This window comes from Ascaphus truei, chromosome 4 (assembly GCF_040206685.1).
Source record: "Ascaphus truei isolate aAscTru1 chromosome 4, aAscTru1.hap1, whole genome shotgun sequence".
Taxonomy (NCBI): Eukaryota; Metazoa; Chordata; class Amphibia; order Anura; family Ascaphidae; genus Ascaphus; species Ascaphus truei.
The window spans coordinates 12,747,127-12,771,863 of NC_134486.1; the positions used below are offsets into that span (position 1 = coordinate 12,747,127).

At 42.8% G+C, this 24,737-nt stretch overlaps 1 protein-coding gene across 1 annotated transcript in view; it reads right to left on the reverse strand.

The window, feature by feature from the left end:
• Positions 1–7,935: 7,935 nt before the first annotated feature.
• Positions 7,936–24,737, reverse strand: part of LOC142491847 (vomeronasal type-2 receptor 26-like) — a 31,421-nt gene continuing 14,619 nt past the window's right edge. Inside the window, exon 3 of the mRNA XM_075594664.1 lies at positions 7,936–8,834. Coding sequence (XP_075450779.1) covers positions 7,936–8,834 — 899 coding nt within the window. The remainder of the gene's footprint in view (positions 8,835–24,737) is intronic.

Sequence of the window (24,737 nt, forward strand, 5' to 3'; positions counted from 1 at the left end):
GGCTCAATACGATAATAACAGGGATCGCTACATAATCTTTTCCTTATTGCACGCTTCCACGTATGAGGAGCTGGTGAAAATTTGTAAAAGTCATAATTTTCGATAAAATACTGATAAATTTGAACAACTGTTGCCATCTTATCATCTGTTGCATTAATCGCGGCCCATATGAAATACGCGTAACTTCTGTCGGGTTTTTGGAAAACGGGCTGCACTTGAACACTCAACAGAAACTGGTCTTTGTCTTTCTGTAATATGAAAAGCCTAAATTGATACATTTTTGTAACCTCTTCCTTCAGTCTCAAGGCCAATTTACAATGGCACACTGTGGTACTGTATCTTTTTTAAACGAAACACCTGCAAGTTGACACATTACTGAAGCGCATGGGCATTACAATTCATGAATATCTGCCATACGGCGGACACGTGAAGAATTTCAACCTATTAAATCCGAACCATTCTCAATAAACGCATCAACCGCGCGTCAAACGCGCATGACACGCGCATGACCCGCGGCTGAGAACGCAAAATGAATGCGGCATGCTCCTGGTGAAGTGCGTCGCATTCCAGGAAAAAGCCAGGGAAAAACCGGCGATGTGTTAGAATAAAATGAGCCGCAGCAGTATGATAAGGGACGTTAACAAGATAAAGAGAGTAGTCCAGGCCCAGGAATGGATCGACAGTGGAGAAACTGAGTCTACTGTATCGCTGGAGAGATTTGCCACCTTTGCATTCCACAAAAAAAGGTTGCATACAGTATCTATGAAGCCCCGTCCAAAACACCCAGTGAAGATGCATGTGTGGGGTGCCATCTCTAGGTGTGGACCAGGATACATTGTCATCTATGAAGGTCATATAAGCCACACGCTTTTGCCTTATCCACTGTACTAGTGTGTAGTTTTTTGAGCACTTTTCTTTTCTTTATAGGAATCATGAATAAAGCTTTTTTCCAAGAGCAAATTCTGCCTGAGATTGTGGAATACATCACACGTGAGTTCCCAGATGGTCACCGTTTCTACCAGGACAACGATCCTAAGCACACCGTGTCAACAGCGTATATTCTTGAGCGCGGTATCAACTTGGGTGAAGATGCCTGCGGAGTAAGTGCGTTAACCGTGTTTCATTTTCCCCCCCTCCAATGACAGATCGCCAGACTTCAATCCCATCAAAATGGTCTGGCATTAGCTGAAGGACCATATCCGAAAAGTCTTGAAACCCTCCAAAAAGGAGGAGTTGGCGCAAGGCATAATGAGTTTTTGGAACGATGTACTCACCGTGGAATGATGCAATAAATATATTGACCATATTGCGACTGTGTTGCCTATTGTGATCGCGCGTAATGGGCAAGCATCAGGAAGGTAATATGGTATAGTACTGTACTGTAGTATTGTAAGTACAGTATGATACAGATAAGTATTGGACATATGTTTTCTTTCCTGAGAGAGTAGCACTAGCCACCTGGTTACAATGTACAGTATTTAACAGTAGTCACAGTATACAGTAGTTCCAGTATAGACTAGTTTGACAGTACTAACTACATACTGTAGGACAATATAGAGTAGCTATTCAGCACACAATATCATAATATGCACCTAACTGCACAATTTTTTTCTTTCCTGAGAGAGCAGCACCAGCCACCTGGTTACAAAGTACAGTATTTAACAGTAGTCACAGTATACAGTAGTTCCAGTATAGACTAGTTATACAGTGCACAATGTCATAATATGCACCTAACTGCACTCATTTTTTCTTTTCTTTTCAGAGAAAAAAAGGATGGACGGGGGAGATGGAGGGTATCATGTGTAAAGTTTGTGAACTGTGTGTACAGTTATGTGTACAGTATCTAAACTGCAGTCATGATTCACATAAATGCAGTATATGTGCAGTGCACAGCAAAAAGTTGAGAGAGAGCAGGTCTGGCAAAAAGAACTCTTTAATGACAAGCCATAAAATAGAGGGTTGCAACCCTTCTACGCGTTTCGTGCAGGTTATGCACTTTATCAAGAAGACAAAGATAGATAGAAGATAAAGTGCATAACCTGCATGAAACGAGTAGAATGGTTGCAACCCTCTATTTTATGGCTTGTCATTAAAGAGTTCTTTTTGCCAGACGTGCTCTCTCTCAACTTTTTGCTGTGCACTGCACATATACTGCATTTGGATTCTCCTGACCTGGATACAGCAGCATGCTTTGGAAAGAGCAACTGGGAGTCTTGTGAGTACGTTTACCTGGTGCCTACCCAATGAGGTGGGGGGGTCTCTGTGCACTTACCCCACCTTCAGGGTACTATAGGGCCCGTTATAGGTTTAGTGCTTGATTATTTTATTAATCATAACCCAGTGTTTGCTCTTTTCCTCTCAATATAAGGATACAGATCCTAGTACTCCTGAGCACCATTTCCCCACTCTATCTACATGATTCACATAAAACCTCCCCTCTCTCAATGAACTACACAGAATGAGGAAGAAGATAAAGACGGAAAATGTTATATTATTATATATATTATTATATATTACATATTATTAATTAATATTATTATCAATGTGCATTATTCATGATTATCCACCGTCCCTCAATTTTCAACTGCCAGAAGAACTGAATAAAGACTGCATTTTGTATTATTCATGATTATTTGTATATTTGTATTTTTTGTTCCTGATAAAATAAAATAAATATTTCTTTACATTGATGATAATCATAATTATTGACAACCCCCCCTACACCAAAGAAAATGAAAGAATGACAAAAAGTGGTAACTTACTGCATCAAAAACATGAATCAGATTATGTTTTTTTTTAACTCTCAATTTCTCAGTGCTGTGCAAATCAGATTTACATATCAAATTCGAGAAGGGATTATCACAAGCGTTACCGTAAACAAAGCCTCAAAGGGTTTGGGGGGGTGGATGGGTGAGTCATGCGCAATAATCATCAGCTACAGTATGTTGCTCCCTTCCCAAAGAGGATTACACGCAGGCGCAGAGAGGTGATGCTCGGCTAGGGACGATTAAGAGCACAATGACAAGGTTTAGAAACAGAATGGTTCTGGAGAGGTGTCGATAACAGATTCAAATCCTTGAGCGAGCCCTGGGTGTGTATGCGGGGGGGGGGTGGGGGGGAAGGGGATACAGGCTAAAGCTGCATGAAGGATTAGCTGTATTGTAGTTCAAAGACATGACATATTTTCAACAGGCAGGTCATCAAAATAATTTGATCCCCACAACCCCAAATACATAAACACACAAATCAACCATGTGCAGTCAAACGCACAGTGTCACAGTCAAAAGCTACAGCCCAGATTGAATATCGTAATTTCAAGATGGTTTAGGCAGGCTTGTGGAGAGAATAAAAATAAAAAATGAGGAGAAAAAAAAATATTTTTTTTTTGGTCACTCACTCTTGAACTTTGCAAGCAAGCAGTGGTGAAGTTATAGATGCATGCGCAGTAATCATCAGCTATGTAGCAAGCAGGAATGTGATTGAAACCAGAAAGACACACATTCAAAGGAATGGTGTGGGAGAGGTGTACTGCACTGTAGATAAGATAAGAAGTTGAAATACTGCAGTGCAGTAAATTAGCCTGTGTGTGTGCGGGGGCGAGCGAGGGGAGAGCACTGTATACACCGAAATGTGATACTGTTACAGTACACGGCTATGCATTTCAACAATGTTCAAATGAGACATACAGCACTGCACATGTATGTATAAATATGCAAATTTACAATTACTGTGCGTGCACACGCAGACTGCATACTGACGTACTGTAGTTGAACTGCTAAAGTATTAGACTTTGAAGACAACAGCTCGCGAATGCCCCCCTGAGTTTTTAGAAGGCATTGCAGTATTGCAGACAGCGATAATAAAATGCTAATATTACGAGCGCTAAAATACCGGGACATATTCCGGAAAAAAAATTAAAAAACTGCATCTGCCCACGGTTATGAGAGTTGCGCTGATACGGCCGCACTAGGGTAAAGGCGTCCGTCACTGTAATGAAAGTGCCCAATGAGAGAAAATGTTTTCAATATATATTGCCATGCTCAGTAGCACTACTCTGTGACACTTATATGCTTATATATATGCTGTGGTTATTTTGGGGGTTCAATATAAGCTTGCAGGTGTCCTGTATGTTTTACAATTCTTGTTCAGCTGGTCTTAGCTGATTAGAAAGGAGGATGGCTCTTCCTATCTTGTTGAAGCTCACCCCCTCCCACATTTAAATGGGTAAAAGCTCACTCCATCGCATCTCCCACTCTCAGGGGAACTTGCTTGCTTGCAGTATGATTGTGACAAATCTAATACAGAGTGCTTTTCCTGGTAATGTATGGGTTAATAAAAGCTTCAATCAGACTTAGAACTATGCAACTAATTTTGACAGATTTATTATAAATCATTCTTCCTGGTAATGCATAGGTTATTAAGAATTTATATTAGTGTTAGGGACCCTTGAGATGTGGTCTGCCGTGTAGTGGCTCAGGGGGCTTACAGCACTTTGGCCAAAATGTTAAACTAAAAGACCATTTTATTTAATAGATATCTATACATATATATTTAGGCACTGTACCGTGTATAAGTTTCACTGGATGTGCATTGAGCTCTATCTGTGTTTCATGTTCTGTCTCTGATTTTAAATAAACTGAATTGAGCACATGTTAACTGGAACGTAGACAGATGATAGATTCCATTCTCTTTCAGAATCTCCTCTGTGATTTCAACTTTTTCTGTTTGGTTACATTTTTCCCTTTACCTCTCCTCCCGCTGGGACATCCTTGTTCTCCCCCCTCTGAGCCATGGTAGAGCATCTGGAGACTGGATCAAAAACCAGAAAAGAAATGTGCCCATCTCTACTTACTAATTAGCCTATAACACAAGCAATATGTACACACATTTTACACTTCTTACACTTTTTCGTGTGATCTTCACAGTTATGCCTTCCAGTCTAAATTTTCCTTACCAGTGCACATATATCTAATTATGAACTACAGTAGTATTGAAAATCAGTAGAGAATATTTTGTGGCTTTATTGCAGTTCCAGTATATTGTGTGTTTAGAAGTGAGATTGCACTGTTATAGCAACTAGTAGAAACAATACAATGATGAAGCACAGTAGCTCAGAAAGAGGGAATATCCCCAGTGAGAGTGAGTTAGAGAGATGTTGAACAGGTGGAAGAAGAGGTTGCCAGATGCTCCATTGTTTAGGATGAATTAGCACAAATTAAAGTTATGCAGGTTTCAATCAGCTATTGAAGCTCAGCCAGGAGACACCATAAATGATCTTGTACTCCTAGATTACAAAACTGAGGTTGTTTATGTAAAAAGACAATTGTTTATGTGAAAAGACAATAGTTTATGTGAACAATTGTAAGGGATTGATAGCAAGTAATTACCTCACTAGACCCCAATTTTTTCAAGCTCCTTCACCTTGAATCAGAGTTAAGTCCCATTCAGATGCACTGACCCGTAACAGAGTCTGATGAATCGGGATGCTGGTAGGCTATGTATCACACTGATGATAAATACAGGCATTTACTGCACCGAAACACTTTATTCGAGCAAATACCCAGTATGTACCTGGCAGATACCTGGAATGCGCCGCTCCTCACCTCTGACAAGCCCCGTTGTGTTTGCCTTCCCAGCCTGGGTTCATGCCTTGCTGACGGGTGGCTGATCTGTTAAATGATAATGATTAGGATTTAATAGGCTGCAATGCTTTGCGTGTCTACCAGATGGCATAAATTCATGAATTGTAATGCAGTATATATATATATACTGTGCAGTATTGCAGCCAGCGGGAATAAAATGCTTCAATCCCTGCCTGGAAAATACCTCAATGCACTCGGGCAGAAAATAGTCACAAACCTCAATACACCCGGGTATACCCGAATTCGTGGGAATAGCCGAGCTCGAATAAAGTGTGTCGCCAGTGTACACAGTGCAATCATTTCCTTGTGTCAGTATACAGTACTTAAACTAATAGTTGCAAAGGTTAATGCCACTTCAGGCCTCGTGAATTTAATCAGTATGAAGAAAATGACAGAGATTCCCTTTTTAATGCAGTAATACAAATATTGTCTTTTGTATGTTATTGATATGAATGAGGAAGTCCCTTTAAGTTTTTGAGTAATGGCCAGAACCCCTCTAGTTGATATTTGAAGTTTTTAGGTCTGTGTTTGACAGAAGAACACGTACAAATACTCTATGCCTGCAAATAGAAAGTCATAATATCATCTACAGCAGGGGTGCGCAAAGTTTCCTACATGCACCCCCCTGTCTCCTCTCCCCTCGGGCTCGCACCCCCCCTCCCTGCACAGCTCCGGCATCAAATGACATAGCGGGGTCACGGGAAGTCACATCCACTGCGTTATTTGATGCCGGGTGGCAATGGAGTCGCGTTGCTGGAAGGAAGGTAAGTAAAAAGTGATAGAGGCCTCGCGTGGTCCCCGGCATTTATTTTAAAAGCTTTCGGGGAAGTGAGCGGCCCCTGTAACAGCCGTGCCCCCCGACCGAAAATCTTATGCCCCCTTGTAGGGCACGCCCCCACTTTGCGCATCCCTGATCTACAGTACCAATGATGTTGCATATATCTGTTAGCTGCAGAAGCCATCCTGGTACTTCTGTCATATTATGTCCAACGGAAAACTATTCTTACCTTGTGAGAATAAATGCTTGTATCTCAGAAACAGGGTCTCTACAGAGGTTAGGGGGATGCGGATCGTCTCTGAAAGATAATTGCAAGAGCAATTTCCTTCCTCAAAAAATAGAGTCATGTGGACTCTTTAGTTAATACAGGAAAATGTATACTTGCCCTGAATTCCTGTTGTAGGGAAAAATAGCTATATATTTCAGTGGTGCATTGCATATCCGTGGTGGGATCCCCTCAAACCATCACAATTTCCAACAATAAAAAATAAAGCAGATGTAGTCATATTTGTGATGTCCAAAAAGGTCCTTTGACCATTTATTAGTATACAAGAAGACAAGCAATAGAACAACATCTCAGGGTAAAAATAATTCAACCTTTTTCAGGTGTATAGAGATCAAACATGCAACATCAGTGTTTAAATACAGATATACATTTCCAACAATCCAGTTCTAGTTTGTACAGCAAATGTTAATTATTTGATGTCATTAATCACATCCCTTCAAGTGACGTCATTCATTTCAAATTCCAAACTGGATTAGCCCTTTTGCTTTTGGAGTGCATTGCACAGGTCCGCTCCTTTATCTCCTATGCTCGGCGACCTAATGGTTCAGTCTGTCAGTATTGCTGTGAGGCTTCAGATGCTCTGCCTGTGTACTGATAGGAAGTGCAGCCAGCTCCAACAGCAGCTGTGTGACGTCACTGTAATGGCTGCACAGTGCAGAGAGACTCTGATCAGGGGCACATGTGTATCCACAGGGACAATTTAAACCTCCTTGGATGGACATTATGATTAAGCCTGATGAAGGGGCCAGGAGTCCTTGAAACGTTGCTCTATTGCGCACATACTGTATATGGTTAAACAGTCCGGAAGGTGGTGAATCTATGTGTTTGAGGAATTAATTTTTATTTCAATTCATTTATGACAATTAAGTCTTATTAAAGTTTATGTTTTAACAGTCCTCTTTTCTGCATCACAAGACTAATACATTGTTTGGTTTTGTTGTGCACCATTAAAGGGATTTCTGTTTATGGGACGTGTTCCTCTTAACATAACCCATTTGTTTTGACTATTCGTCTACTTCCCTGGTAGCACACACCCAGTATTAACATGTTACCATATTTAGTGGTTAGAGCGAGGTTCCCTGTTCTTCATCTTACAGTATACTAACCCTAAAATTAAATAGATCAAAATTGTTTAACTTGAGTATTAAGTATATTTTGGTTCCTTTAAGTCATAACTTTCTTTGGAGTATATTAGATGTATATAAGAAGACGCCAACCATAATTTTTTTTTACATTTTTATGGTTAAATGGGCTTTAGTATTCAGCTCAGGTCTCATTAGGATAATATAGCACTTGGGAATGAAGATACAGCACAGAAGTCCTGCGCCGGAGGCCAGGATGGCAAATACCTCCACAGCCACCATGTATTTGCCTTTGGTGCTCAGATATGCTGGGATAAAGGAGACCCAAACACTGCAGAATACCAGCATGCTGAATGTGATATACTGAGCTTCATTGAAAGTGTCTGGTAAGTTCCTTGCTAGGAATGCAACAATAAAGCTTGAGAAAGCCAAAAGTCCCATATAACTGAGGGCGAAATAGAATATAGTGACCGAGCCTTCATTACACTGTAATATCATCTTGCCAACTTCTGATTGGGTGTCATAGTCTTGAAATGGAGGAGAGTGGATTAGCCACACAATGCAAATCACAACCTCCCCCAGTGAGCAGAGGAAGACAAGACAGCTGGATACTCTGCTCCCCACCCATCTCCTCAATTTGCTGTCGGGTTTCATAGCATTAAAGGCGATGACAACTGTGATGGTTTTTGACAGAACACAAGACACAGCAACAGTAAAAATAATCCCAAAAGCCACTTGTCTTAGCAGGCAGGTCACCTTCAGAGGACGACCAATGAAAAGCAGAGAACAGAGAAAACACAGCGCAAGAGAGATAAGAAGGATGTAGCTGAGGTTCTGGTTATTGGCTCGTACAACTGGAGTGTCCTTGTTCTTGATAAAGATCCCCAGCACTGCAACAGTGACAGCAGAAAAGGAAACAGCAAGGACTGCAATACCGCCACCTAGTGGTTCCTCATAGGAAAGGAAATCTATCATTCTTGGGATACAATTATCTCTCCTTATATTAGGCCAGTGATCCTCAGGGCACTTCAAACAGTTTTCCATATCTGACAAGAGAAAATAATAATTACAAATATTTATAACATTACATTACATGGAAACATTTCAAACAGTTTGCTTTGCATTAGCATCCATACCTCAGCATTACTAACGTGGTATCATTAAACATACAAATCGACAAGGGTCTGAGAACAGATAACTATACTCAATAAGCAAAAAATGTACATTATGTTATTAGCCTCAAGATTTCATACCCAATGAACAAAAAAGAGCCTGCCAAGGAACCAACTGATGAGGTTGATATATAGGGGCTAATTCTAGTAGCCTTGATAATTTTGCTGCTACATCGCAAGGTTTGGCATGTTTCCGCTGAATGGTTTGTCAGATGAGTTACCACGGTATTCAGAAAGCTCTGTGACCAATCTCAAACCATGAGGCAGGAAAGTGCCCAAACCGTGCGGTCAACAGCGATAAGATCGCAAGCCCCACTCAAAATTCTCCTTAGTGCGATTTGGCCCAGCTGCATAGAGAGAGCCGTCTCTCCCTGTACATATCTCGCAAGAGATCGCAGGGTTTTAATAAAAATGTTAATACTAGTGTACGTGAGCAGGGGGCCTCAAGGAGCAGAACCGCGTTGATTTAAGCACTGGGGACCCCCTGCTTCCCTGTTATGGGCTGCCGGTATCTCCTATGAGGTTAAATGTCCTAGTCACGTGACGCGGGACATTTAAACATTGTATGGGGATGCCGGCACCCAATAACGGTGCCTGTATCTCGGGAAGCAGGGCGTCCCTGGATTTCAAATCAATGATGTTCTGCTCCAGAGACCCCCTGCTCACGCACACTAGTATTATTATTTTTTAATACAGCTTAATTACCATATCATGTATCCGCTAATGCAATGAAGGAGTTAAACTTGAATAGTCTTTTTATTGGGGGGCAGAGAGGAGGGATGAAGGGGGTAGTAGCCCAGGATGGGTGTTTAGGCTTTCCTGGTAGGTTGCGGGAGGAGCTAACCCTTTCACCAACACTGTGGTTGGAACCGCTATGGTAACGAAGGGGTTAACCAGTCCCGCTACACACCCGGTAGGCCTAAACACACACCTTTTTGCAACTAATCCCTTTACCCAATCACTCTACCCCAATAAACATAGATAAATGCAACAACCCTACTACCCTCCTCCTCTACCCTCAACAACCTCCATCCCTCCCCCCCAACACATACAGTACAGGATTTGGCAAAATGACTCTTATCCCGATATGGATAATAGCTCATTTGCCCATTCTAAATAAAACATTAGCCAGCCAGCATAAATAGAGTAAATAAAACTTGCACTTAACAGTGCCAATATGAAGGATGTCCTCATCATCATCCTCCAGGTCCATGTCCTCCATTGGCAGGAAAATAACAATAAAAAAATACAATCTAATGGCCCCTAACTCCTTAATCACCGTAGAGGTTAATAACCGCTATAGTAATTAAGGGATTACCTTCCCACTATACCCACCCAGGAGGCCTAACCACTCACCTGGGGGCCTCTATCCCACCCTCTATCCATTGATTGGCACAGTGGTACATCATGCCCATAAAATATGGGAATGATAAGCCCCTATAGCAGTCAATGGGCAACAAGAAATAAAACAACCTCACCAAAAAGATTCAAGAATAAAATAAATACACAAGCACCTAAACACCAGAAGAAGAAAATAACTAAAAAGCCTAGCCAACACATCAATACAATTAATCTAACACCAAAATAATTTATGAAATTAATGTAAGCTCAAAACACAAGAATAATACCATTAAATAAACACCTATCCAACAGAACAGTTAACAATTAAAGAAATGTAACCCCTAATCAATCCTAAAATGTAATAATAACAAGCCCTACAAATACATAACAATTTAGTCATAACAATAAACAGAAATAGAAAAAATAACAATCAATTCAAAACAAGCATTTGCCAAAAAATGCATTGGAGCCTATGCACTAAAGGGTCATAAAAAAAATCATCGGGCCTTCATTACCTGTCATAGCAAAATTCACAAAACGGGCGATTAGCCGGTGATCTGATGAATGACCCTCTGAAAAGGCCTAACCTGGCGACTTGTATCTGCTGCAGAGAGAGCTGCTCTGAGAGAGCCATCTCTCTCTGTGCAAATATCACCTGAAATTTATGTGTATAAATTTAAATTTTGTTAATAGCTTAGATGAGCAGGGGGTCTCCTGAGCTGAACCGCATTGGTTTCAGCTTCAGGGACACCCTACTTCCCGAGATACAGGCCCCGTTATGGGGTGCCGGTATCTCCTATGCATTTTATTCCCATGGTCACGTGACGTGGACATTTAAATGCATAGGAGATACCGGCACCCCATAACAGGGCCTGTATCTCGGGAAGTAGGGGGTCCCTGAGGCTATCCGCTATGGTAATGAAGTTTACTGTAAATGCATTTTTATTGCATAGGGCTCATGCCGGGGTCTCTGGTGCTAATATTATTGTATATCAGCTCAAGAGATTCCCGGCAACAATCCTATGCAGGAAAAATGCATTTTTTTTCTAAGTCCCATCTCGCCGTTTCTCTACAGGTTTCCAACACCTTTAAGCCAACGTTTTCTGGCGTGAGGATTTTGTGATATAATCACCATTCTAGAGCGGCGATAGGCGTTCATAGCCTAATCACTGCTACTAGAATTGCGCGAGTTTATGAACATGCCGAAAAGCGGTTATAGTGACTTAGCACCGCTGCCTCAGTGATTTTTTTATGAGCAATTGTTTTTGAGCGATTCAGTCTTTTATCACCCACTTATCACTGCTTACTGAATAGCAGTAGGCATTTTGGGTGATAAGTGCTTGATAAGTGGCTTATGAACGCTTACTGCATAGGCCCCATTGTGTGTTACTGTATTTATCTGCACTCTAAAGGGGCACCGATCAATACATTAGCAGTCAATGGGCAATCAAAAACATTAAAAAAAAATACAATAAAAAAATCTGAAAAAATAAAATTACATATATTCAATATTTATCTTACTGTACATTTAGAATTCTTCGCCTTCCGAATCCAGCGTATCAGGAAGCTCTCAACCCAGGACATCATCCGCCATCATCTCCGTGATGATCAGCATCAGTTAAAAAAATCTTCTTTCTTCCATCTTCTTTCTTTGTGATCTAATGTAACCCATGGTAAGTCCAAAACGTATGTTGACTCTTTGGCATCTTAAGCTAAAATGAGACTGAACAGGCCTTATACTGTATAAGGCTTGTGACATCACATTTTAGGGTCAGATGGTACAGGTCCAATCCGATTGGACGCTGTATCAAGTGACAGGCTTTAAAAAAAATAAGAGTATGACGTCATCTCCAAGGGAGGTACTTCACCATCTTAAAACCACATGTGTGATATCACATGTACTACAGCGAATGGGATTGAAGACAATAATATTGGTTCCTGTACCATGTGATGTGTTCCATTTTTTAACAAAGGATGTAACATCACTTTAAGGGATTATGTCACATCCATAAAAAAATAAAATAGCCTGTCACATCATAAATCGCCTAATCGAATTGGACCTGTACCATTTGACCCTAAAATGTGACGTCACAGGCCTTATGTAAGGCCTGTTTCGTCTCATTTTAGCTTAATATGCCGACTAGACAACATCCATTTTGGATTTAACATGGGGAATGGATTACAAGGAAAGAAGATTCAAGATGGCAGAAAACAATTAAAGAAGATGAAAGAGGATGGGAAAAAGAAGGTTTTTTATACCTGATGCTGATCGTCACCGAGGATGGCGGCGGATGATGTCTTTGGTTGAGAACTTCCTCATACACCGGAATTCTGAGGGTGAAGACTTCTAAAGGTACTGTAAGACAAATATTGAATGTATGTACAGTAATTGTCTTTTTCAGGTTAATTATTGAATTTCGTTCTTTTAAGGTTTATTATATTGCCCATTTATTGCAATTATATTAATCTGTGTCCGTTTAGGGTAAACATTAATACAGTGATAGCCAATGCCTTTTTGGGTAAATTCTTACTTTCTATTGAGTGTTATTTTTTTTTATTTCAGTTTATATTTTGGCATACTGTACATTGCTTGTCATTTTCATGGCTTGGTTTTATTATTGTTTCCGATAGTTTATTGTTTTTTATTAATTATTTTGTGTGTTGGCTCCTGCTTTCAATTCATGTGTTTGATAGTGATTTTCTTAATTAATTAATTTGTTGACTAGTGGTTAAAATTAATGAATTTATTTTTGGTTACTGCTTTTATTTATTATATTTGCTGGCTAGTGTTTGTATTTCTTGAATTGTGGTGTTAATGTGATTGTGTACATGTTTGATTATTGTTTTTTTTGACATTCATGCTTTTTAATTAGGGTGACCATTGAGTGCTATAGTGGCTTATCATGACCATATTATATAGGTATGAAGTACGACTATAAAATCAATCAATGAGTTCAGCGTGCGTTTAGTGGGCCCGGGGTGGGTGGTTAGGACTCCAGGGTGGGTAGCGGGGAGGGTGGGTTAACCCTTTAATTACTATAGTGGTTATTAACCTCTAAGGTGATTAAGGGGTTAGACGCCATTAGATTGTTTTATGTCATGTATTATTTCTGGCAATGGAGGACATGGTCCTGCAGTATGCTTATGAGGACACCCTTCATAATGGCAGGGATAAGTCGAAAGGTTTATTTACTTAATTTATGCTGGCAGCCTAATGTTTGATTTAATAATGGGCAAATGAGCTATTATCCATATGTGTATTTTGCCCATTACTGTACTATATGTGTTGGGGTGGTAGGGGGTGGCAGGGAGGTTTATTTATTGAAATGTATGCCACATTAATTTGTTTTTGCAATAGGATTGATCCTGTGGGCCAGGGACCACCCGAGGATCCCCGGACATTCATGGGGACCACCCGAGGACCCCCGGACACCACAAGGGACCACCCAAGGACCCCTGACACCCACAGGGACCACCTAAGGACCCCCAGACACCTGTGGGAACTACCGAGGGCCCCCAGACACCCATGGGAACCACCTGTGGCCCCCCAGACACCAATGGGATCCACCTGATGTGACGGTGAAGGGGTTAACCAGGCACAACAATAAAGGTTAAGCCCACTTGGTTAACTCTGACTCATGTGTTGGGGTCCTAAAATGTCAGATCTGGGACCCCAGATGTCGAAAATACATTGTTGAGACTGTGTGCAACGTTTGCGACATTAAAGATCTATTTGTCTTTTACCTTTACTAGGGTGCTTGGATCGGGAGATTTCTAGGCTGCAAGTTTCAGGGTGGGTTTGTGTGATGGTTCAGGGGATTCCCTCCCCTCTAGGTTTCCCTGACATTCCGCTCATGCCTGCCTCTCCTGTCCCTTCCTTGCCCGTTCGCCCCTCTGCGGCAGCCTCTGACGCTCTCTCGGCATCTGCACGTGCTCCCCGCAAGACACGCGCACCTTCTCGTGCTCCCGTTCCCCATCATGGTGCGTCCCGCTCATGGCCCCCCTCGGCTCCCGTTCCTGCCTCCTTACCTCCTGCGGTCTCCCCTCCTGTCCTTCCTTCACCCTCGGCAGATGTCCCCGTGGCGCTCAGCGCGCCTCATGACGCAGCCTGTGCGTGTGCACTCTTACCTTACAGAGGGCGCGCACACACGCTCCTCTTGTAGGCTCTCTCAGACCCCTGGCTCCTCCTCTCATACCCTTCAGGCTATATCCCTCACTGGCTCACCTGTCTCCTCCTCTTCTCCTCCTCACCTATCCCTGCTGTCTCCCACTTCACCTTCTGCTCCTCCTCTCTCTCCCATTGGTGTTCCCTCTTTTATAACCCCATGTCTGTCCTGTCTATAATTGCTCTGCATAGTTCTTGGTAACCTCTGTGTGTGCAGTCCTATGCTTGGCTCTCCTGTGTTTTCCAGCTTCTGTTCCTGCTCCTGCTTACCCCTAGATTTCCCTGGCTTGACCTCTGCTTGTACTGGATTACCCTGCTCGCTACTGCCCTTGGACCCTGCTTATGAATACGACTCTGCAGACTTCTTTGACAAAGGCCTGAGGGCTGAAACGCGTCAGAGGATCCATCAGCTACACATGTCTGTTGCAATAAACTTTTTTTAGTCACCACCCACGTCTACACCCTGTCTGCTTTACGGCTGTGCTCTGCTGTAATTCCTGCTGCTGCTGGAGGAGTTTCCCTGCATTTCCCTGCTGGACTGCACGCCGGGTAGTCGCTGCTCCCGGAGGAGATCACCGCCAGTCACATGACCGCCCCACGTAACGTCACAGTCACGGAAGGGTTGGCGGTGCAACAATGAAGATACTGAGGACCGAGCCAAGGCGCTTTTTATTCTCCTAACCGTGAGTGTCTGCAACAATTGGTGCCCAGAGCTGGGCCAGTTGCTATATCGTGCTATATATTCACACATTATGTATTCATGTCTGCAGCGACTACCACATCATTTCTGATGCACCTGATGGGATAAATTGTTTATCAATTTCTACTAGTCCACTGTTTCCCAGCAGCTTGCTAACCTCTCCCTTCAGGAGTCTCCTATGGTTCTGTCACCTCCTGTTGCTATGACTTATGCTAACGCTGGACCCCGAATTCCACCGCCTAATCGTTATGATAGGGACCCCCTCACTTGTCGCGGTTTCCTTAACCAATGCGAGGTGCAATTCGAAATGTCTCCCTCTCAATTTCCTACTGGCCATTCTAAGGTGGCTTACATCTATGCTCTGCTCACCGGTGACGCCCTCGCTTGGGCCTCTCCCCTCTGGGAACACAAGAGGGAATTGACACAAGATTACTCCAAATTTAGGCGTGAATTACAGCAAATATTTGACACTCCCGCACGGCGCAAAATGGCCGCATTCTCTCTCTTCCATATTTCACAGGCTCCAAGATCGGCTGCCAATTACGCGATCTGCGTTCCGTACCCTCGCCGTGGAGACACACTGGAATGATGAGGCGCTCGCCGCCGCTTACTGGCATGGTCTCTCTGATACCTTGAAGGATGATCTTGCTACTCATGCCCGGCCTTCTTCCTTGGAGGAGTTGATTACCCTCAGTTTACGAATGGACCAGCGCACCCAGGAATGACGGCACGAGAGACACTGTTCTCGTTCTCTTTTTTCCCCTGTTGTCTCACACAGGTCGCCCTCTTCGCCTCTCCTGGCGTTGGACTCTCCGGAGCCGATGCAAATCGGTAGCCAACAACTTCGGGCCGCGGAGAGAATGCGACGCCGTCAGAATTGACTCTGTTTCTACTGTGGTTCTTTGGAACATCGCCTCCAGAACTTTTCCCTGAAGCCGGGAAACGGGAACACCCAGTAAAGGTAGAGGCGCTTCTACTGGGTACATTCTCTTCTTGCCCCTCTATCCCTGTTTCCTGCTACTCTGGAGGGCCCTGACCTCCTACTGGAAGAAAAGGCCTTCATTGACTCTGGATCTGGCGGTAACTTCCTGGATCAGACCTTCGCCTCAGAGAACCAAATTCCTATGGTGAAGAGAAAATCACCTATTGGTCTCGAGGTCATTGACGGTCATGCTCTCCAGCCAGCATTTATCATCTGGGAGTCCATTCCTCTTACACTGACCTTGGCCGGTGGTCATAAGGAGGTAATTGTTTTTGATATCTTCCATTCTCCTACCGTTCAACTTATTTTAGGATTGCCTTGGCTTCAACTCCACAATCCGCGCATTGATTGGACCGGCACCATGCCTATCCAATGGCCTCCTTCCGCTGAGTCTGCTTCTCCCGTTCCTCCTGTTGCGGTTCTTGCCAGTCTGGATTCTGTCCCTTCCAATCTCTCGATTCTTCCAACCGTGTATCATGAATTCCTGGACGTGTTCAATAAGGTACAGGCTGAGGTTTTACCTCCCCATCGTCCATACGATTGTCCTATTGATTTAATTCCAGGAACCATTCTCCCAAAGTCGAAATCTTACCCGTTGTCTGTTCCTGAAATGGATTCCATGACGTCTTACATCAAAGAAAATTTGGAGAAAGGATTCATCCGCAATTCTACCTCCCCCGCTGGGGTACACTTCTTCTTCGTGAAAAAGAAGGATTGATCATTAAGACGTTGTATCGACTTTCGTGGACTCAATAAAATCACGGTAAAGAATCGGTATCCCCTTCCCTTAATCTCTGAACTGTTCGATCGCCTCCAGGGAGCCTCTATCTTTACCAAGCTTGATTTAAGAGGGGCCTATAATCTCATCCGCATAAGGGAGGGGGACGAATGGAAAACCGCGTTTAATACGCGATCTGGACATTATGAGTATCTAGTAATGCCCTTTGGATTATGCAATGCTCCTGCCGTCTTCCAAGAGTTCATGAACGACATCTTCCGGGATGTATTGGGAACATTTGTTATCGTATACTTGGATGACATTCTCATTTTTTCTAGAAACTTAGAGGAACACATTCACCATACCAAACTAGTATTCTCTAGGCTCTGTGCTAACCGCCTATACGCCAAGATGGAGAAATGTTTGTTCCACCAGACATCTACTGCCTTTTTAGGCTATATTATCTCTAACCAAGGTTTTTCTGAGGACCCAGAGAAGGTGAAGTCGGTTTTCGACTGGCCACTGCCAAGTTCTCTCAAAGCCGTGCAGCGTTTTCTTGGTTTTGCCAATTATTACAGGAAATTCATCCGTAATTTTTCTTCCATTGCTCTCCCCATCACTGCTTTGACTAAAAAAAGTGCCGACCCCACGTCTTGGTCCTCCAAAGCTATTGACACATTTGAATTCCTCAAAAAAGCCTTAGTCTCTGCACCCATCCTACGTCCTCCTGATACTGTACCTATCTTCCCTTCACTTTGGAAGTTGACGCCTCAGATGTGGGAGCCATTGCAGTTCTTTCTCAGAGGTCCTCCCCCCAAGAAAAACTCCCTCCCTGTGTTTTTTTTTCTCGGAAATTCTCGTCTGCCGAGAGAAACTATGATGTTGGGAATCGTGAGCTACTGGCCATTAAGTTGGCTCTTCAGGAGTGGAGGCATCTTTTAGAAGGCACTAAGGAACCTATTGCCATCCTCACCGACCACAAAAATTTGCTGTATATTGAGGGGGCTCGTCGTTTGGGATCCTGTCAGGCCTGTTGGTCTCTTTATTTTTCACGTTTTATCTATACCATTTCGTATATTCCAGGTACAAAAAATATCAAAGCAGATGCTCTCTCTCGCCAGTTCGCCACGGAGAACGAATCCAATGAATCCACGGAACCTATTCTTCCTTCCAAGTGCATAATCTCTGCCAGTCAGAGATTTCTCTCCTCAACAAAGGGTTGAAGTACGCGCCCTCCATGGGCATTGATCTTTTTGGAACAGTTGTGGATGTACACAAGTATGTCCGCAAGTTAACTTTAATTTTTTTTTTTCATCAGCATGATAGTGGAGACAAATCTCTGACTGAGACTTCTCCTGAGGATCTTCCTCTGGGGAATTCCATTGGCTCTGCCTCACCCCAAGCAACTTCTGATACTCCCCCTCTTCAGGTTTCTCTGGACTCTTTTCAAGATATATGTGCCTTGAGAGACTTGGACGATCTTGCTGAACAGGGTAATTATGTTGAGGATTCCCAGACCTATACTTTTGGTGACTGGGGTTCTAAGTTTAAAGAAAAGTCTGTTTTCTACCCCTCTTTTGTCAAAGGCCCCTATCTTTCCATGTTCGAAAACCTGGTCATTCGTGACCTTAGGCTTTTGGCTCAGGGTTTTTCATTTTCCAGTTTAAGCAATGACAATTTGAATGGGGTGGAGCGTCTGGCCCTTAAGACATTACGAAATAACCCTATGTTAGTCACCAAAAATGCAGATAAAGGGGGTGCCGTGGTGGTTCAGAGTAGGACAGAATATCTCAAGGAAGCTTTTCGCCAACTTGGGGATGTGTCCTCCTACTCTGAACTACCATATGATCCAACTGCTCCCTTTTTGAAGGAATTGTTGGATCTTATTGATTTAGGGTCTGCAACTCAAGTTCTTAATAAAAAAGAGATTGGATTCTTTGTTAACCCCCATCCGGTTATCCCTATCTTTCACCATCTCCCAAAGATCCATAAGACATTGGTCGACCCTCCTGGTCGGCCAATTGTCTCTAGCATTGGATCTTTGGGAGATGGCTTATCCCGTTATGTTAATTCTTATTTGCAGCCATTTGTTAGGGCCTTGCCGTCCTTTATCCTCGATTCTGGGGATTTATTGGTACAACTGGAAAGTATCTCATGGAAACCTGACTTTCTATGGGTGACTATGGATGTGGTCTCCCTGTATTCATTTATAGAGCACGATCTGGGGTTGACGGCTGTTCGCCATTTCATTGAATGTCCAGGGAGCTCAATCTTAATGACCACTTTTATCACTGAATCCATTCTTTTTCTTCTCACGCACAATTATTTTCTTTTTGAGCACCAATTTTACTTACAACAGCGGGGAACAGCAATGGGAACAAGTTTTGCCCCCTCTTATGCGAACCTTTTTATGGGGTGGTGGGAGCATGTTTTCATCTATAATAGCACAAATAAATTTAGACACAATATTGTTTTTTACAAACGTTTTATTGACGACTTACTTATCATTTGGCACGGAGCACAGACACTTTAAAATTATTTTTCGAATATGTTAATGATAATGATCTTAATATTCAATTCACTTCTAATTTCAATCCACATCACATTAGCTTCCTGGACATTCTACTATTTGTAGATATGAATCAATAGATTCAAACAGACATTTTTAGGAAAAGCAACTCAAGGAACTCAATTCTTAGGGCGGACAGTTGTCACCCCAGATCGGTAATTACTGGCATTCCCAAAAGTCAGTACCTCAGACTGTGGAGGAACTGCTCCACTCTTAGCAGGTTCCTGTCCCAGTCTGAGGCTCTCACTAATCGTTTTATTGAAAGGGGTTATGACAGGGAGACCCTCCAATCCATAGTGGATGAAATAACTAGAAGGGATAGAAATACATTGCTTCCCATTAAAGGATCGAGGGTGAAGGACGGTGGCCATAAAAGAGATATGGAAGGGTTGGGAAACACATCCCCCTTGTTTATCTCACAATTCAGCAAGGCCAGTGGCCAAGTGAATAGGATAATCAATAAACATTGGGGTCTATTACGTATGGACCCTATTCTTGGTGAGTACACCAAAAAGGGACCTAAGATTGTGTATAGGAAAGCGAAAACCATAGCCAACTATGTATCCCCAAGTGTTATTCCTGATCTAATCACTAATACAAACACATTCATTACAAAGGGATCGTTCAGATGCAACAATTGCAATGTGTGTAAATATATGAAACCTTCCAGATGTGTCTTTTCCCACAGCCCCCATAGACGGTTTAACATTAATAGTTTTATTGATTGTAATACGTCCTTTGTGGTCTATGTCATCAATTGTGGCTGTGGGAAAAGATACGTCGGAAGGACAACAAGGGCCCTAAAAATCAGAATGCAGGAGCATTGTAGACTCGTTAAGAAGGGAGACTTAATGCATCCTGTTTCTAAACATTTTTCAGAATGTGGGAAGGGGGGCATTGAGAACTTTTCTTTTATGGGCATTGAGAAAATCTTACCAAAAGTAAGGGGGGGTGATCAGGTCAAACGGTTAGATTGCAGAGAGTCATTCTGGATATTCATGCTTAGAACCCGGTTTCCAGACGGAATGAACATTGAATGGAGCATTAATCATTTTTTGACCTGAACGATTCAGCAAACAGACTGGTCTTTTCTTCTTTTTTATATATATGTATTTTAATAATTTTATATATATAAACTTGTTTATTTTTCTCTCAAGATTAGACAAATATTCTGATGTAATACTTGAATAATATATGATGGTGTACTTCTCCTAACTATATAACTGTCCCACGAATAATAATTTCAGATCCCTATTGTGATCAAATAAGTTTTATGAAATAATTTGATGAGTCATTAATGACTTCAAACAATTAGTTATGTCACACTACTGTACTCAAAGAATATCACCTAGTGCAACAAGGAATTTAAATATAAAATCATAATCATATCCTTTATTTATTATAGGTATATTTGAGTACTATATGTGTTTTTTCTTTATGAGTTTTTTTCTCTATGAGTTTATATCTCTGTTATACAGTAGAACAATTAGTCAATTTAGTTATCCTCTGCCTTACTGGAAGGCTGTATATATATGTTTTTAATATAGGTATTAGATTAGAATTATTTTTTCATTTGATTTTTATTTATTTTGTTTGTGATTAGATTGTATTATTAGTGTATGTTTTGTAAATATATGGCGCAGTCTGCCTGATTGGGCTCACCAATATTGACCAGTCCCTGCACTTTGCTCTTTAAATGTATATACACTTTATATATATCCCCTTTTCTGATATGGCATATCTGTGGGTGTTCTTATTCATACATGAGAAGAGCCCACACTTGGCCCTCTAGCAGTAACTGGTGGCACATTTTAATTATTATTAATTGTTTATTCAATGATTTCTTGTAGTTACTAACCCTATTAAGTGCATTTTGTACGTATGTGCGAGTATTCAGGACCTCCTTGGTCCCTTCTCGCGGGACTTTGTCCGCGTTTAACATACTGGTTGATTTTTTCTCTTCAAGCACTGTCTGCGCATGCGCGAGCGGACGTGGCCTGCCTGAGCCGCATCTCGCGAGAGTTGGCCTTCCATTGCCCTGTGGTGCGTGTCACCGATCTGTGTGTTGTTAGGCACGCTTCTCGTAGTGTGACTGGGTAACTAGGCGGTCTGCTTGGCGCTTGCGCAGCGCGGCTGTCACACATCTCTAATCAAGTATGAGGTCACTAATTAGTAAGTTTTTGGCGCCAAATCGGCAGACTGACGCGCTATATATAATGTTGTATGTACCATATTAAATTCACTTCTTGATACAGTGCATCTGATTGCACGAAACGCGTAGAAGGTTGCAGCCTTCCGTTTTTATGTCCCTTTGAATAAAGAATTTTTTGCCAGACCTGCTATTACCCCTTTTTTGCTGTGCGTTGCAGGAACAAACACTGCATTGGATTCTTCATATTCCCAGCAGGTTCAGGGTACAAGCGAGACGTCTATACGCATCTCCACATTTCGCCACAAGATCTTACTTTGGGGATCTTTCTTCTAGGTCTGCCGGTCATCCAGGCTTCAAGAGGACAGTGGATCTTATTAAACGGACATTTCGGTGGCCTAAGATGCACAAGGACATTTTTTATTTCACTAGTGCTTGTCCGGTATGTGCCCAGAGTAAAACTGCCCATCACAAACCTTCGGGTCTTTTCATGCCTCTTCCCATCCGGAGCAACCCTGGAAACACATCTCTAAGGATTTCATTGTCGAACTTCCCAATTCCAAAGGAATGAATACCTTTCTTGTCGTAATAGACAGAATTTCTAAACACTCACACTTTATTCCCTTCAAGGGTCTACCTAATTCTGCTACTTTGGCAGATATTTTTTACAAGGAGATTTTCAGATTACATGGCGATCCCATTTCGATTGTCTCTGACAGAGGTTCTCAATTTATCTCTAAGTTTTGGCGGGCGTTTTCCCAGAGACTCGGAATTTCTCTTCTTTTTTCTTCCGGATACCACCCTCAGACCAATGGTCAGACTGAAAGGATGAATCAAACCTTAGAGCAATATCTTAGATGTTTTGTCTCTGAGTCACAAGACAACTGGGTGGACCTGTTACCATGAACCGAATTTGCTATCAACTCATTTAACAATGAATCTACACAAGAGTCTTCTTTTTTCATCAATTTTGTTTTTCATCCTAGCACCCTTCCCCTCTCCTCCCCCCCTTCTGGCGTTGCCGCTGCAGACTCCCATGTTACGACCCTTCAGAATTCTTGGAAAAGGATCCTTAAGTCTCTACAAACCGCCGTCTCTAGGAAAAAAACTAAAGCGGATTGACATTGCCAACCTGGTCCTTCATTTAAACCGGGTGACAGAGTTTGGTTCTCCTCTAAGAATATTAGGCTTAAAACTCCATCTCCAAAGTTGGCCCAAAGATTCCTTGGCCCTTTCAAGATAACAGAAAAGATCAATCCAGTCGCCTACTGTCTAGCACTACCTCCCACCATGAGGACCCCGTCCGTATTTCATTTGTCCCTACTCAAGACTTTCATCCAGAGTTCACACTTTCCAGATCCTTCCCAAAAACCAACCCAATCTCTACCCTAGGACAACAAGAGTACGAAATTCACTCTTTAATCGACCCTCGTTTGTCAAGAAACAAGCTTCAGTTCCTCATCCACTGGAAGGGGTATGGCCCAGAGGAACGTTCATGGGTTCCAGAACGTCACATCCATGCTCCCAAGCTTCTTCAGCAGTTCAATCTAAAATTTCCCCAGAAGCCGTGGTTGGATCGTTCAGAGATCGATCCTCAAGGGTGGGATACTGTGATGATTCATGGGAGTCCTTCCCCTCTATGTATCCCTGAAGTTCCGCTCATGCCTGCCTCTCCTGTCCCTTATTTACCCGTTCTCCCCTCTGCGGCAGCCTCTGACGCTCTCTCGGCATCTGCGCGTACACCCCGCAAGACACGCGCACCTTCTTGCGTTCCCGTTCCCCGTCGCGGTGCTTCCTGCTCAAGGCCCCCTCATCTCCCGTTCCTGCCTCCTTACCTCCTGCGGTCTCCCCTCTTGTCCTTTCTCTACCCTCGGCAGATGTCCCCGTGGCGCGGCGCTCCGCGCGCCTCATGACACAGCCTGTGCGTGTGCACTCTCACCTTACAGAGGGCGCGCACACGCTCCTCTTGTAGGCTCTCTCAGCCCCCTGGCTCCTCCTCTCATACCCTTCAGGCTCTCTCCCTCACTGGCTCACCTGGGTCCTCCTCTTCTCCTCCTCACCTATCCCTGCTGCCTCCCACTTCAACTTCTGCTCCTCCTCTCTCTCCCACTGGTGTTCCCTCCTTTATAAACCCTGACTGTCCTGTCTATCATTGCTCTGCATAGTTCTTTGTAACCTCTGTGTGTGCAGTCCTATGCTTGGCTCTCCTGTGTTTTCCAGCATCTGTTCCTGCTCCTGCTTACCCCTAGATTTCCCTGGCTTGACCTCTGCTTGTACTGGATTAGCCTGCTCGCTACTGCCCTTGGAACCTGCTTACGAATACGACTCTGCTAACTTCTGTGATCCCTGGACTCTGGCTTATGAACATCACGATCCTGATCTCTATATACCTGGACCCTGGCACATGGAAACCACTACTCTTACTCTGAACCCCAAAGGCTTTGCAAGTATTATTAACCATCTTTCTACAGGCCCGGGAATGCCATACCACACTCCGGACATGCCCTCACTGCTGTGGGTGCGTGATAATACCCTTCCCACCTCAGTATTGGGGACTGGTCAGGTCTGTGGGCATACAGGTGTTACAGTTTGTCGGAGAAAGTCTTTACAGAATGTGTCTATGTATCGGGGTTCCAGATTACAGCCAAGCACATTAAACTCTGACTCTGAAAGCGCTATTACGACTCACGCCAAGATCCCTGCTGCAGCATCATCCAGACATGGTAAATGGGTTTGAAGGGGATAAACTATATCTGCAGCTATACACAGAGTCTCTAATGTAGCAGGGGTTCCCCAGTATAGCAGAGGTACCCAGATATATGCCCAGGTGCCCTGAACCTAGTGTAGGGGTTCAGGGGGATGCTCCAGCTAAGTGATAAAGCTGAGCATGATTGCATTGTCTAAAAGTTTTAAAAGTTATTTTTATAAAGTGTTCCAAGAATGAGGCTAGTGAATGTAGGTGAATTATACACTCATTTCATCTCTGACACCAGAATAGGAATTTACATATTTTAGCACACAGAAGACAGGACACAATATATTTTATTAAATGGTTATATTTTTAATGGGCATATTTATTGAAAACCTGTATATGAACTGAGGGATTTCCAAGTCATAGATTCCGGAAAACCTAGATGGCTACGAACCTTGGTG